The sequence below is a fragment of the Nematolebias whitei genome, chromosome 12 (assembly GCF_014905685.2).
Source record: "Nematolebias whitei isolate Nwh7 chromosome 12, NemWhi1, whole genome shotgun sequence".
NCBI lineage: Eukaryota > Metazoa > Chordata > Actinopteri > Cyprinodontiformes > Rivulidae > Nematolebias > Nematolebias whitei.
The window spans coordinates 37874837-37890882 of NC_056509.1; the positions used below are offsets into that span (position 1 = coordinate 37874837).

Sequence of the window (16046 nt, forward strand, 5' to 3'; positions counted from 1 at the left end):
TATATATATATATATATGGATGGATATATATATATATGTTCAACATGTATTTAATAGGTAAGTCCAATTGAGCCAAGAGGACTCATTTACAAGAGAAACCTGAATTTTAACAAAGAGTGATGACAACAGTGGACAACAACAACAACAACAACAATAGACAATACACATTCACAATGGATGCATACATTTTTTAACAAATGAAAATAAATTGGTAATTAAAAGGATAATTAAAAGGAAAATTAGAAACAAAAAACAGCTATGGCAGCTATCTTAAATCAAGTTTACTCCAAAAATGTCATCATTTGTAGATATACATTCTGATTATTTCTTGTAGGTTTAATTAAAATATGTCCAGTGGTTCACGAGATATTTTACTAACAGACACAAGGCAGTCAATGAGACTAACCTGGATAAATAAAGGCTAAATAAATAAAATAAAAAGGCAGTCATGGTCAAAACATTATTACCCACCTCTTGCCCTTTAGAAACATGTGATGCCAGTCTAGAGAATAAATCATGTTTTTCAGGTTTTTATGTTTATTAAATGTTTAAAATAGACACTATTTTCAATATCCTGCATCCCAATGACCCCTCACTACTGTTATGGATTTAAGTAACTTCACAAGCAAATGCAACTTTATTTAAAAATTTATTTTTCATCAAAAATTTCACTAAACTTTTATAGATGTGGACATGGGATAAAATAGCATCAAACTGTGTGGAGTTACCTTGCTACAACTAACAGCTAATAGATCTAATTAGCTATTGTCTCAAAATGCTAATAACCATTGAATAACGGAACAGGAAGTAAAGATTGTTTTGTCCTTTATTTTTTAAGGCTATCTCTTTACTTCCGGTTTCCACCTCAGCGGGATGTTTGGTCTGTGGAGGCGGCGCTCATGAAACGTGAAGGCGGCCAAACAACATGTAGATAACCTGTCACTGTCAGTAAAAATCAGGAGGAAATTATCCACCATTTATTTTGAATCCATCGTCAACATCAACGTTAAAATCTGACAAACACTCTGAGGCTTTTAATATGAAAGAGGCTCAGATTCAATTTGTGGGAACGTGAATTTGGTGTCAAGACATTGGATTTTAAATGTTTTATTTGATAAACCTGGATTTCATATAAGTTTAACATTTATGTATGAAAGTGAGCAATTTGTTATATATACGTCTATGTTTTGATATATTAGAAAAAAAATCACTTTAAACAATTTTGTAAAGTTACAAAAATTATAACGTCTTGAGCGCTTAGTGTATAAAAATACATGCTGTACTTTGTCTCCATCTAGTGGTCAAGTTTTTTATTGCACTACAACTCTCATGGTTTCAAGTTTTCAGCAGTTAGGACAAAAATGCATTTTATTTTAAGACAAAGTAATACTAATGTGGGTTTCTTTTTTAAAAATAAAAAAGGCTGACATCTTTCAGCTTATAACTTTCTTTATTGGATCTTTTTCATTGTATTGCTAAACTTTCCTGCAGTATATTTCTTTATTGGTACTATACTATATATAAAAAAAAAAACAGTTGTTGGTCTTTCCATTGATTTATTGTTAGGATTCCACTGTTGGTATTTAAGTCTCTAAATCATTTATGTCTTACTCAAGGCCCAGGGGACAAATGTGGCCCTTGTTGACATCTTATCTGGCCCCCAAAATGTTATTTTAAAAGTAAAATACTTTTTTCACTTGAATACTTTCAGTAATATTTGATTCTGATGTCAAAAGTGCAACAGAGAACATCAAATGAGACCAATCAAACTCTTTCTGAGGAACCTGCAACCCCCCCAAAAAATATGTTCTAACTTAAATTAATGGAAATTCTGAAACTGGCCCTTAGTTTGAAAAAGGTTTGAATTTTTGGCCCCCTTTTTAGGGGAAACTTTGTATTTGAAATGTGCCAAGATTCACCAAAATAAATAAATTAATTAAGTGCTCATCTCCAGTTTTATCATCCCATGTTTTGGTAACTTCCTGGGTGAGACATCTCCTCAGGAACAAATTACTTTCCACCTGTTTTATTATCACTCATTATACATTTGTGCTTCACTATTTTTATAGAGTTTGTGATTTTTTTTAAGGGAACCTACAGATGTTTTCAACGGGCTCTGGTAATTAAACTGATATTCACATATTGTGAATGATGCAAACTGTGTATTTGTTTTAAAGAGAGAGAGAGAAAAAACATTTGTCAAGACATGATGAGAATTGAATAAAAACAAAAAACCCCACTTCAAACACTTCAAAATAATATTCTTCATCAAATTAGCTGCTAAATATTTGCTTTTGTTTTCTAAATCGTTGTGCTATCAGATATATTTGGTTAAAATAAGTTATATTTGATGATAACCGGGTTGCAATAAATGTGTTTTGTGTTTGTACTTTATTGAATATAGATTTGTTATTAAGGCACAATCATTTAAGTTCATCTTCCACCAATGAATGATATATTTTCGAGTCACTTTTCTGCTTTCCTGTACAAACCATCATAAAATCATTAGAATGACATCTTACACGCCTTTTTCATACAGTTTAATGTGTTGCTTCCATTTTTCCCGTCAACTCTCAACACATATCTGCGGAACTACACGGCGCACGCCGATTGGTTACATCTCAGCGTCGCCGGGAGACAGCCAATCAGAAACCTCGGCGTCGACAGCAGCGGACCAATCAGCGCGGGCCACGGTGAGACTTCTTTTTCTCCAGTGTAGTTTTGTGGGCGACGCAGCAGCAGCCGCGGTTCAAATCTGCAGGTGTTGTTTGTACTCAGGAGGCGACGAGGGAGAAGTTAAAATATGGGACCGCTTTTACTCGGTGAGTTAGTCCTGAAAGTGTTTTCTACATACATTTAATAATTATTTAGAACGAGGTTATAGCGCGTGTATGTTTGCGTGCTTTTGTAGCTAGCTTGAATGGCTAAGTTTTGGTGCAACAAGGACAGGCCTCCATTATGATGATTTAAATGAATTAATAAACGTTTGTTTAGCTTATTACTTTCTAGATCAACGTAAATGCGTATTAGTAAACTGTAGCTGCCTTCTTTGTGGTTAATGTACTACTTTAATTGGATGTAGTCATGTTTTGCAGAGAAACTCACTTTAAGATGTCTTTTTCCAGGAGTGCTGGGCTGCTCTCTGCTCCTGTCTGTTCAAGCCATGTATTCATCCAGTGATGATGTTATTGAGCTCACACCATCCAACTTCAACAGGGAGGTGATCCAGAGTGACACTCTGTGGCTGGTTGAGTTTTATGCTCCATGGTGAGTCCATATCAAGGACATTATTGTATATTCAGTGGATATCCAGAACAGTTCATTCAAATTATTTAAGGCACTTGTCTGGAGGTTGATGTGTTTAAATATCTCATGAATCAGTGGGTGTATTTTACTGAAACACTCATTGGACTATTGGTGGTCACCACAATCAACTTCAGCCAACAGAAAACTGACTCTAGCTCAGTTCATCTTACAGATGCGGAGCAAAAATTGGTGTAGTAGTAGCTGAGACTTACTGTGAGCTCTAACAGATCACACGAGAAGTTATAACTGTCTTCCTTATCACATGATGATTTTTAGTTTAAAACTCTAATAGCGTCAGGTGATGTGTGTTTCTCAAGGAATTGTAGGCTTTGATTACGACACTAAAGAGTTACATTTGTTCTTCAATGATCATAAAATCTCGATTGCTTCACATTGCCTTAGATTTCCTAAAGGCTTAAAATAAACCAAATAAAACTGGATTGCAGCCATATACAGACTTACTGTTTTGTCATTAGATATTGTAAGTTTGGCTTAATACTCGCTTTTTGCATCTTTTTCTTGTTTGTGTCATCTTGCAGGTGCGGTCACTGTCAAAGTCTAGCTCCGGAGTGGAAGAAAGCAGCCACGGCCCTCAAGGTAAACAGAACACGTGAGATCACTACGGTTGTCTCTATACACACACAGTATATTGGTGGTTATTAATTAATAGTAATAAATGTTGCATGCTTGGAAAACTTGAAATTGGTCAAATTCATCTTTAACCTAAAGATGACCCACACTGGAACGCTCACTTTTTTTTGCCACAGCATGATGATGGTCAAAGAAAATGTCCGTACTTTCCGCCGGATAAGTCGCATCAGTCCAAGAATGTCTAATAAAGTGGAAAAAACATAAATATGTCACTTTGGCGTTTAAGTCGCATCTATTATGCGTCACCGCTGACCACCTGGAAACGTGGGCCGGTGTTGTCACAAATCAATTGGCTGCCACAGGAGCATGCACGGGAGAACTTTCACAAGAATTTAACAAGATTAACACCTAAAAACAATTATCTGTTTGCTCGACATTATAGCAAAGGTGTGTCTCAGTTGAACTTTTAAATACTAAATGCACTTTAATGGTCAAATCAGCTGCATTTCATCTGGGCGGCGAAATGCAGCTGATTTGACGTTTGCTCCAGGAGTTCCGGAGTGAGACGAAAAATGAGAAACGTCTTGCCATATGCGTCGAGGGCCCTCTAGTGGCTGAAAATGGTAGCGTTCAATATTTTCCATGTCAGAATGAATGAAATCGTCAAATCTCAGCCAAAAATTGGGTTATAAATATGGAGAACAAACATAAATAAGTCACTTTGTTGTATAAGTCGCAGGGCATGCTAGTTTATGCAAAAAGGTGCAACTTATACAGCGAAAAGTACGGTAGTCACTGGTGCTGCTGGATTATGAGCAGCATTTAGTGTATATTTGATGAAAAGACGAGCAGCTGTCAGTCTCTAAACAAAGCAGTGTATCAAAACATTTTTTATTAACTGATTATTTAGTTGTTTTTTAAATTGACTTTTAAAGCACAATGTGATACCCGTCGCCAAGTAACCTCACAGTTTACGTGTCCTGGTTCTTACTGGGATCTTGTGAAATGTAAGAAGGATGCTTTAACCATGAGATGCTTAACCGTTTTTCCCCGTAGAAATGGTCACACGATACTGAAATCAAAGTTAGATTGTCAACTTAACAGAGTTGTATAACAACTGGGGGGGGGGGGGGGGGACTTGGTTTTGTAACTACAAAGTGGTAAAACCAGTATGGACAGTTTAATTTTGAGGCACAGATAATTTCATAGTAAGGCTGATGGTACAAATAAAACTGAACCTCGTTTGTTCAGTGCACTTTTCTTCCCTTGATGATTTTTCACATGAAGCAGTTTGTGTGAACACATCCTAAAAAAAACCACTTGGAATGTCCTCATTTGACCTTCAGACGGCAAAAAGCGATTTTTTTGTTAGAAGTCGTGTGTTGATTTTAACATTAATTGCTGTGAATCTTTGTGTTCGTGTCCATTTGTTCAGGGTATCGTCAAGGTCGGCGCTGTCGATGCTGACCAGCACAAGTCACTGGGAGGACAGTACGGCGTCAGGGGCTTCCCCACCATCAAGGTGTTTGGAGCCAACAAAAACAAACCGGAGGAGTACCAAGGTATGGACAGCAGTGCAGATGGTTTTATTTAAAATGTTCTTTTATTGTGTAATCTTCACTTTCTTTAAAAAGTTCTCACCGGTACATTTTCATGTTTTATTTGAATTATATTTGTGGGGAAATGCTCCTTTTAAACAACTCGGTTGCTTTAAAACCTTTGGGCTCTCTGACAGACTTGGAGTGTCAAATAAACTTTTTTAGAGTTGAGTTTGTATTAAGGTGTAAATATTTTTTAACTGCTGAACATCTGAGCTCTTTGTTCTCGGCTGCAGGGGGACGCAGCAGCCAGGCGATTGTGGACGGAGCAATGAATTCTCTGCGCAGCCTCGTGAAGGAGAGACTGAGCGGCAAGTCTGGTGGTTCTGGCTACAGCAAGCAGGTAGAGGGAGGAATCGGTTTCATTTTTCTAAGTAGCTTAAAATGGAAATGAGTGAACGCCGTTTTTCAAAATAAAACGACCACCTTCCAGCAGAGTGGAGGAGGAGATGGCAGCAAGAAAGATGTGGTCGAGCTCACAGACGACAACTTCGATAAGACTGTGCTGGACAGCGACGACGTGTGGCTGGTGGAGTTTTTTGCTCCCTGGTGTGGACACTGCAAGAAGTGAGTCAGAAATAAGAGAACCTCATTCAGCAAATCGTGAACGTTTCATTCTGCAGTCACATTGAGATTTCTGCTGCCACTCCTAGAAATCCAAGCTTTCCAAGAGCTGCTTAGCTTTTCTCAAAAGTTATTTTGTTTGTTTTTAGGGCTGCACAATATAACGTGAATTTACTGCAAATTATTCTAAACAATCGCAGGAAAAACTGCATGCAGAAAATTAAAAATTGTTAATTACATGGATCCTCACTGCTTTAACAGCCAGAGCATAGTGTGGTGAACGTTTCATGACCGAACAAGTTGAATTGCTGCAGTGTTGAACAATAATACTGCAATGACATGTTTAATATTAGGCAGTTCTTTATGTTTTAATTTATTTTAACAAAACTGGAATGGTTTGTTGCTTTAAAAAACACTGGCCCAGTAATTCTGGATGGTCCACAAAGCTCAACCTCCATTCAAGTGTAATCCAAATTAAAACTAGTAATTTAAATGTAAATCATTTGAATTCAGTTCTTGCTTGCTTCACATTTGAAAATAACATTTATGCATTTAAAACCAGCTAGACCTTATTTCTAGAAGATACATCTGAAGTTCTTTTGGCTCCTGTTGCTTTTTTTTTTTTTTGTTATGCTTAAAAAAAAAACTTAGCTAGCCTCATTTTAAAATAAATGTAGTTTAAAGTTTGGATCGGAACGCCATCCAGTAGGGATACACGATATTGGCATGGTATCGGGATCGGCCAATATGGGACATTCCATCAAAATAACTCACCGATATAAAAGGTGCTGTTTTTTTTTAAAATATATTTATTTAGTGTTACATCATTTTCAGCCTTTGTGGCATCTGCATTTGGTAGCAGGCCAAACTGACAGACCATGTAGAATAATGTTGTATTTTAATTCCACAGCAGAGGAAGCTGTGTCTCTAATTAGGTCTAGGTTAAAAAATATCTGTATTTATATCGGTTATCTGCCAAATAAGTTTTAACATATCGGATAACGGCCAAAAATCCAATATGCATCCCTACCTACTATCCAGTTTCGATTGGACAAAGTTCCACAGTTGGGAAGTAAAACATCCTCAACTACAGTTTGGGTTCAGCTGCTTTTGTTTGTTTTTTAAATTTTATTTTGGGATTTGCCATGCTTTTGATGAATGAGAATCTGCACGAGCAATCTCCTGTTTTTGAATCACTGTAAATCACTGTTCTGTGAAATAATCATCAAAGTTTTTACTACTGCTCTCGTCTTTCCTGCCCAGCCTGGAGCCTGAGTGGACAGCTGCAGCCACAGCTGTCAAGGAGCAGACCAAGGGCAGAGTTCGCCTCGGCGCTGTCGACGCTACCGTACATCAGGTCATATCCAGCCGCTATGGGGTGAGTGGAAAAATATGCACTTAAGGTCGGACACACAAATTGCAAACAGGAATTTCTTGTTTGCGTACTCGTAGAACAGAGAAGCAGACGGGATAAAGACTTTTGAGAATGAGCTAAATCAAAGCACAGCTAACATAAGTGCCTTTTTGAATGGTTAACTTTTTAAATGTTCTACTTAAAGACATCACGCTCTACTGAGAAGTTTTTAATTTGACTTGGATTAGCAAATAGCTACTCTTATTTTATAGCTTTATGTGCTCAACTATGAATTTGAATATGATCTATAAATATGAACTAACTGAGTTTTGTCAAAGGATTCTGTAAGTCTTCCTTTCTCTACGGGACAAGAGAGCTGTGAAAATGTTCCCACTTAAACTTGAACAAACGTTTCCAAGTATATATTACCTGAAGTGTAAATAATTAACCAACTAAACCGTTCGAGTTTAATAAAACCATTTTCAAGCATGAAGTAGTTTATAAATAAATCGGGTCGTCTTTGCCTGAATAAAATCCAACTTTTAAAGGTATAAATTCAAATGTTTACTTTGCTTTTAGTCTTCACGTCTGTAGATGCTGTAACAGGAATAAAAGGGAAGTGTTTGTTTGTTTTTTAGGTCCGTGGATTTCCCACGATCAAAATTTTCCGCAAAGGGGAGGAGCCAGAGGACTACCAAGGAGGCCGCACTCGTGGCGACATCATCGAAAGAGCGATGGATCTGTTTTCTGACAACGCTCCCGCTCCTGAGCTGGTGGAGGTCAGTGTGAATGTTTGTTTGCTGGTGTCGCATCAAAAGTTTTGAGCTATTTGTAAGTTGTTGGTGAACACAAAAACTAATCTATCCAGACAGGTAGATGTTCTATTCAGAGCTTTTGGTCGATTTGTTTTATTTATTATTGATTGATCGTTTCTCTCAGATTCTGGGTGACGACCTGCTGAAGAAGACTTGTGATGACAGTCAGCTGTGTATAATTGCTGTCCTGCCTCACATCCTGGATACAGGTGAGACCAACACAGATCTGTACATGCTGTATTTTAAACCTTTACATGGACGGGTCTAACAGAAAGTTTTATTTTTATTTATTTTTTCAAACCACCTGTTAGTGGGGAGGATCTCATTGCAGGTCATGCACAGCAGATTTGTCACTTTAGAATAAGAACGTCATCGTTTACTGTGATTTTTCATCCAGTCTGAACTGTAAACATAACCCTTAAGGCCCTGTCACTAATGTTTTTGAGAACTTATGTTGACTGATGTAAATTTTGTCCAACATGCGAGCCTAAAAACTGGAAGCTGTTTTTAGACTGATGCATACCGCATTGGTAACAAGTGGAATAAATATATAACATATAAACTGTACAGGGCATTAAAAAGCATTAAAAGTTATATGGATTTAGTCATATTTAAGTCCTCAAATGGCATTAAAAAGCATTAAATTTGAATCTCGGTGGCATCTTTCATTTGTTTTCAAGAAAAACGAGGAGCGATTTGGAAACCGCTCAGCCGAACTCTTAATAACCCGGCCAGAACATTTGACCGATTTATTACGGATGATGACGCGCAGCAACTTTGTATTGAGTTTAAAACATTAGTTAACTGCAACAAAAAGAACTGATAAACTACAGAGCTTTGTGAGGGCCATGTCGGGGGGGGACAACACATTATTGCCAAATACACTTGTGCAAATGTATCGATTTACCACTGACTGTAGAGGAGGGGTGCAAACACTCCACTCGTGAAATTAGTTTCTCCTACGATTACACAAGCAGGGTGCCCCGCCCTGTCAACAGAACAGAGCACCCTGCCTACTGAACTGTGCCCCCCCCAATCGTTAACTGCCAGCACTGACGTAGTGCTAAGCTAGTGGGGCACAATACATACGCACTAGCTAAAAAACTACAGGTAGCGCTTCGTCTCCCTCAAGCTGAGCCGTCTCCGTCGACACAAACAGCGGGCAACACAGACATGACTTTGTCTCCATGTCACAGCATTTGTCAAGTGGGATCCCCCCCCCCCCCTTCCCCCTCCCCATCGAGGTTTAACAACTTGCAGTTAAAGGAAATGTGTAGACACTTCTAGATGGGGAACGATGATCACCTGTGGCTGACGTGGTTGTTGTCAAATTCACATACTCGTCTGAATCGTCTGTACTGAACCGTCGTATTGCAAAATATGTAACATTGCGCCCCTACAAAATAAATTAGGCCAAATAAAAACAAACACATTTGTGTAATACATTTTAAATGGTGATCTTGAACAAAAATGAATCTTATTTTATTTTTTACGAGTTAATCAATTTTTCATAAATGCTTTGTTGGATCTTAACGCGCGCACCATCTTTCAACAGGTGCAGCTGGTAGGAACGGTTACTTGGAAGTGATGAAGACGTTGGCTGAGAAGTATAAGAAGAAAATGTGGGGGTAAGGACTCAGGCCAAGTTCTTAATTCCTGCTGTATTTAAATTGTAGTTCTCTGAGGGTTGGCTCTTTCTCCCATCAGCTGGCTCTGGACTGAGGCAGGGGCTCAGATGGACCTGGAGTCCTCTCTGGGTATTGGTGGATTTGGGTACCCCGCCATGGCTGCCATCAACGTACGCAAGATGAAGTTTGCGCTTCTCAGGGGCTCGTTCAGTGAAACGGGCATTCATGAGTTCCTCAGGTAGGGGGCGCACTTTGCCTGCTGTTTGGTGCGGAGGCTTCAAAGCCTAAATGTGAGTTAAGGGCTGGAAATAAGTTCCTGATGATTTCAGGGAGCTTTCTGTGGGCCGGGGCTCGACTGCTACACTGGGAGGCGGCGTCATGCCCAAGATTTATTCTGTCGAACCCTGGGATGGCAAAGATGGAGAAGTGAGTCTCATGCTCAGAAAAGCCTGTAGGGTCATTCCTGTCAGTGCTTTTTAAAAACATCCTGTTTCTTTGTCACCCCCAGCTTCCTGTGGAGGAGGATTATGACCTCAGTGACGTAGACCTGGATGACGACTTTGGGAAGAATGAGTTGTGAGTCCAAACTGTTGAGGATCTGTCTGGTCCAGTGTGTCCCCGCCTCCCCTCCCCTGTGGATAAACAGGAGGCCGTCGCCCAGTTACTGAAATACTCCAGAAAAGACAAATGAGACATCTGCAGTTTTTCTACATCATCAAACTGTCACACAGGGACAGGAGGGAGGGGGAGCGTGTGCCTGCGTCTCTGGGATGAATTTGTTTTCACAAACCTGCTGAACGTTAGAGCAGCTGCATATTTATGAAGCTGCCACCAGCCGAGGGGAGGAGGCTCTGAATGTCACGTCAAGTCTTTCCAAGGCATTGTTCCTTCTCGTCTTGAAGCACCTATTTTAAGATGTGGACTTGTGAAAATAACACTTCAGCTTGATGAGACTAAACTTGATTACCTTAACAAAAAAAAACAAAAAAAAGGCGTACATCAAATATTTTGTTGGATTTGCGTCGTGTCCGTTCACGACAATGGGACTTTGCGGGACGTCTTGTGTAGATTTTTCTTACACGACTTTATTTCAATTGTGTGAAAACAAAATGCATTTTTTGTTACAAAAATAAAAATAATAAAAACAATTGTGGTTTCCTTATTCACATAATCACAATATCTAATAAAACACATCTAACTGAGCAGGGAGCACATGCAATATCAAAAAAATAAAGAGCTTAATAAAAAAGACTTAAGCTCCTGATAAAACAATTAGCCACAATTCAACCATTAAGTTGAAACAAAGTAATTAGTTTCCTCTTGTAACATATTAGTAACCCTAATACTTGTAAGCTTATAATCCAGCCAGTATGAACATACAATATGGCACTTCACTTACAGGAAACAGCTGAAGTGAAAAACTGTTTTGGAAAGGCTCAATAAGAAATGAAATGGAACAGCTCATCAAAGTCCAGACAGAAAAAACACACTGGTATGAAATTTACATCGGTGTAAACGGGAGTGTTGGAACAGCTGGATTTACGATGGTGTGCTCATGATGCGGAGTGTGTTTCTGTTTGTTTTTAAAACTGACGAGGGCCTTCCTGGTCCGACTGCAGCAGTCTGACGATGGACGGGTCGCTCTTGGCACCTTTAATGAACTCCTCCAAAGACAATCTACCTGTGGAGCAGAAACCAGGAACTTGTTTTCAGCAGGAACTCATCAAGGAGTGACTTATGCAACAACCGCCCAGGAAGGGCTTCTGATGCTCGGTTCATGTTGGGGTTTGTGTAACAGACACACAGTACCTGCAATGTATGCAACATCTAAAAACTATAAAAATCAAAAACGTTCCCGTTGATGTTGTTGGACATTTTTATGTAACCTCGCTAGTTTTTATGCAGTTTCAAAATGAACGTTAACATCAAAATCATACAGAAAGCAGATAAAAATGATTTCAATGTATTTCTAGTCAGGTAGGGTATTTTCTATTGGCTAAAGTTTTGCAACATTAATGCAATGCATTTAAGAACTAATTTCCAAATTAGTCCATGTATTTATCTTTTCTAGGTCTGACAGTTGTAATTCTTTATCACGATGTCCAAAAACTCCCTAAAAAGTTCTCAGTTGACCCAAAAATCTGCTGCCAGGGATCATATTTCTGCAGTTTTACCTTCTTTCTATTGGCTTGTATAAAATAAAATTAAATATAAAATCTTCTAACCTACAAAGCCCTCAACAAACTAGATCCATCTTAAGTTTGTATATTACAGATGTTATTGTCCCATATTTTCCAGAGCATTTCACTCTCAAGACTGCAGGTTTACGTGTGGTTTCTAGAGTTTGTACAAGTAGAAAGGGAGGCAGATCTTTCAGTTATCAGGCTCCTCTCTTGTGGAACCAACTTCCAGTTTCTGTCTGTGAGACTGACACATTGTCTACTTTTACGATTAGGCTTACATCTTTCCTTCTTGATAAATCCTATAGGGTCGGCTTGGGTTTCCTGTTGTAGGACATGTGACCACATTTCCTCACTCTGCAGCAGCCTTTACTCTCTGGTCCATGTTTGTACGTTTAATTATTGCTGCCATTAGCCTGTTTTTCTTCCCATAGAAACCATACCTGGTCCAATCTTTCTGTGTCTGGTCTATAAATCTCAAGTCAAGTCAAACACATTTAAACTAAATGATCTTGTGAAAGAAGAAAACATCATTACCAAGTAAACTGTAACACACAGCTTTACTAAGCATTCGTTTTATAAACCTGTTGATTTTGAACTACTGGAACCATTTTAGGCTGCTGCTTGTGAAGATTCAACACAATCTGCTTCCTTAGATATACAACTTTTACTATTTGTTTTTGAATGTATGTGAATGTCTTTGTATAGTGCCCTGAGACAACTTCTGTTGTGACTTGGTGCTATACATGTACAGTATAAATAAACTGAACTGAATTGCTTAAATGTTCAAAATTACAAAACAAATATGGTTGAATAGGGTTTTTGTTTTGTGTTGTTAGCACCTTAAGAACGGCTGAGTGAACAAGTGGGTCACTGACTGACATCACAGGCCCTGAAAGACTGAATCAAGGTGTGGGGGCCTGCTGAGCGGTCTGGTCAGTGAGATGTACTGTCTCATACCACCTGATGCTTTTAGAGAATATCTATTATAAGATAAAATATACATTCATAAAAACACACATATGCTACACAAAACATCAATATCACACTAGTCTTACCATCATTGTCAATGTCCATCTGTCTGAAGATCTTATCTGTCCTTTTCTCAGGTGTGGATTCATCCTCTGGCATCTTCATTACTGACGACACCATCTTGTAAATTGCCTTTAAGAGAGGTGATAATGATTACTGCCGTGCACATTATTCTTGTCTGCACAGTCAGCTGCTTTCTGGCAGAAGGATAGACATTAACCGGTTTCTTTAGACATATGCCTTCCATGTATTGTCTTGATGCTCTGAGGAATGATGGTGCTCAGCTCCGTCTTGCTGTAAGTTGCCCTCACACGTGTATTAGGGACACACCTCCATGGGTATTTATGTGGAGGTTTCACAGAATGGGCTCTATGAAATCAAACGTGTGCTAACACAGGGTTCCCAGTGACTCTGGAAATCAGGGACAACCTGGAAAATGACTTTCACCTTTTCCAGACAGGAAAAACTCAGGAAATTTGAGAAAACCTTTAAAAAAATCAGGGAAAACTCAGGGAATCTGAACACTTCTTCTGCTGATTAAAAGATGATGCTCCTGAGATTTTGGTGTGTGCATGTATTAATGCTTGTATTCTAGTATTGACTCCTTGTTCTGCTTCTACAGTGTATGTAGTACATGTACCCTTACTGATTGGCTGTGGTAGCTTTTTAGTATCTGATGCTATACAATGTAAGTAACAATTACAAATGATTTCTGTACTGTAGGCCAGTGTACGACTCTAGATCTGAGTGTTTTGTGTGACTGAAATGTCTCCTAGAATTTCAGGATTTACTCAGGAAAAAATCAGGGAATTTTGTTTTCATGAAATGCTGAGTTTGTTTCCACTTTCATTTTGGATCAGCAAACACACCGGACTGAGCCAGCACTGATACGGCCCCGCAGCCTGCTCAGCTCGTCTCACTGGAAGAGTAAACACGACGCTGGTGATAAAACCAGCAAAGAGTAAAACTACCAAATAAATTCACATCTGAACATTTCTACCAGCCTTAAAATCATTCTTAATCTGTAACTAAATGTATACTGTATACTATATATATTCTGATTAACAGTGAGGACGTTAATCAGTAACTTTTATATTAGTTATAATAAACAAAAACACAAAACAATTACAGACTTTGGTTGTGTGATGTAATTGGTCTCCAATGTTTTTATTTGGTGTAACTGATAGGGAAAGCCTAGAGTTTTGTTAATGTGTAGGACTAAAGGAAAACAGAAACATTTTTTAACATCAATAAACACAATTTTTTTTTTTTTTTAACGATTGTGAAAAAAAAGAAGAAAATAAATTAGTTTCAGAAAATAATATTTGAATTAGATGCCAGCAAAACACGCCAAAAAAGTTATGGAAACAGCTACCGGTACATAAAACTTCCAATATATTCATTGAAATTTTATTTACTTTATTAGTTAACATCCAAGTGCATTAATTTGTGAAGTTTTGTTGCAATAACTTGTTCATTCTTGCTGAATTTAAATTTGTTTTAGCCACTCAACAGTTTGTGATAATTGTCTTGTTTTAATTAACAATGTGATATCTAGAGATGATAAAGGTGCTAGCTCCCCTAAACATTTTCCTTTTAATCTTTAATTTCAGGGTTTGCAGATTTCAGAAACACTTAATAGTTTTCCAAACCTCATTTTCTTTTTTCCAAACTAATCCAGACAGAAATGACCAAAATCACATTCTCTACTTGTCCATACTGTGAAGGAACTTTGCAGTTTATAGTGCAAGTTATGGAGAATGTATTGAGTTGTAAAATGATTTTTCACTTTTTTTTTACACCATTAAACATTATTATCGTGTATCAGCTGGAATCTCAGGTCTACATGTACAACAAACACCGTCAAAGTGTCATATGATCTGAATAAATAAATAAAGACAACATGTATTTACTGTATAAACAGATTACTGTATTTTATGCCATTTTGTTTAATTTATATGACTGTGTATATAGATTTAATGCCATATTTGTTATATTAACTGTACTTTTTCCTTTTTATTGTCTGTGTAATCTTACTGATTTATTATATAAATTACCCCTGCAGAGGATCATAAAAGTGTTATCTAATCTTATCATGTCTCATGTCGTCTCATTTTATCTCTAGATGGGAGCAGAAGCATATTTTAAAGCAGTAAGTCCTGACCTGAACGATCTCCAGCATCTCCGCCCGGCTGATGTAACCGTTCCCATCCAGGTCATACATGCTGAAGGCCCAGCGTAGTTTCTGCTCCAGCCCGCCGCGCGACGTCACGCTCAGCGCTATGATGAACTCCCTGAAGTCAATGGTGGCGTCGCCGTTAGTGTCAAATGTGCGAAAGACGTGCTCGGCGAACTTTGAGGCATCTCCGTAGGGGAAGAAGTTGGCGTAGATCTTCTTGAACTCCTCCACGGTCAGGTGGCCGGTGGGACAGTCCTTCAGGAAGCCGCGGTACCACTCCTGCAGCTCGTGGTCGGTGAACTCGGTGTTCTCTCGCAGGTCGTTCAGGACCTCTGGCCGCAGCTTGCTGTTCTGCTTCCCCATGGCGCGGGTGGCGGATAGCTAGGCTGCTGTCTCACTTTCCCACTCTCCCCACACCTTTGCTCTCCACGCCAAAGGCTGCTCGGCTTCCTGAACTCCTGCAGGGGAACAACACACATTAATATCCTTGTGTGAATTTCATAAATGATTCATGGGCTCAATTATCCCTCTCAGTTTTTAGCAACAATTCATTTAAACATACTGAAGTTTGTATGTATTTATTTCCAAGCTGAGGGAGAAAGTCACAATAGATGAGTTGTTCATGGACTGTAAAAGACAAAGACTTCAGCTCTGATGTCGTCAGGAAATTCAGATTGTGTGATGGTGGTGGTAGTGTGTGTGTGTGTGTGGGGGGGGGGGGGGGGGGGGGGGGTTGGGGGGGGGTAGGGGGGGGGGGGGGGGGGGGGGGGGGGGGGTCTTGTTTCCGTGGATACAGTAT

At 38.8% G+C, this 16046-nt stretch overlaps 2 protein-coding genes across 3 annotated transcripts; one reads left to right on the forward strand and one right to left on the reverse strand.

Moving 5' to 3' along the window:
* The first annotated feature begins 2718 nt into the window (after positions 1-2718).
* pdia6 (protein disulfide isomerase family A, member 6) lies at positions 2719-11058 on the forward strand. 2 transcript variants are annotated; one of them, XM_037685535.1, is made up of 13 exons: positions 2719-2822; positions 3126-3267; positions 3846-3903; positions 5333-5459; positions 5732-5838; positions 5929-6062; positions 7323-7437; positions 8052-8192; positions 8353-8437; positions 9784-9856; positions 9936-10094; positions 10186-10282; positions 10365-11058. In XM_037685535.1, exons 1-13 carry the CDS (start codon positions 2804-2806, stop codon positions 10434-10436), a joined length of 1329 nt encoding a protein of 442 aa, XP_037541463.1. In that variant the 5' UTR covers positions 2719-2803; the 3' UTR covers positions 10437-11058. The 2 variants fall into 2 exon arrangements, with proteins under 2 accessions (XP_037541463.1, XP_037541465.1); XM_037685537.1 differs by having other exon boundaries at positions 5932-6062.
* A 361-nt stretch (positions 11059-11419) lies between these two features.
* Positions 11420-15644, reverse strand: hpcal1 (hippocalcin-like 1). Its single transcript, XM_037685538.1, has 3 exons — positions 15233-15644; positions 13095-13200; positions 11420-11537 (listed from the first exon to the last, which is right to left on the reverse strand). Exons 1-3 carry the CDS (start codon positions 15608-15610, stop codon positions 11440-11442), a joined length of 582 nt encoding a protein of 193 aa, XP_037541466.1. The 5' UTR covers positions 15611-15644; the 3' UTR covers positions 11420-11439.
* Between the last annotated feature and the right edge of the window lie 402 nt (positions 15645-16046).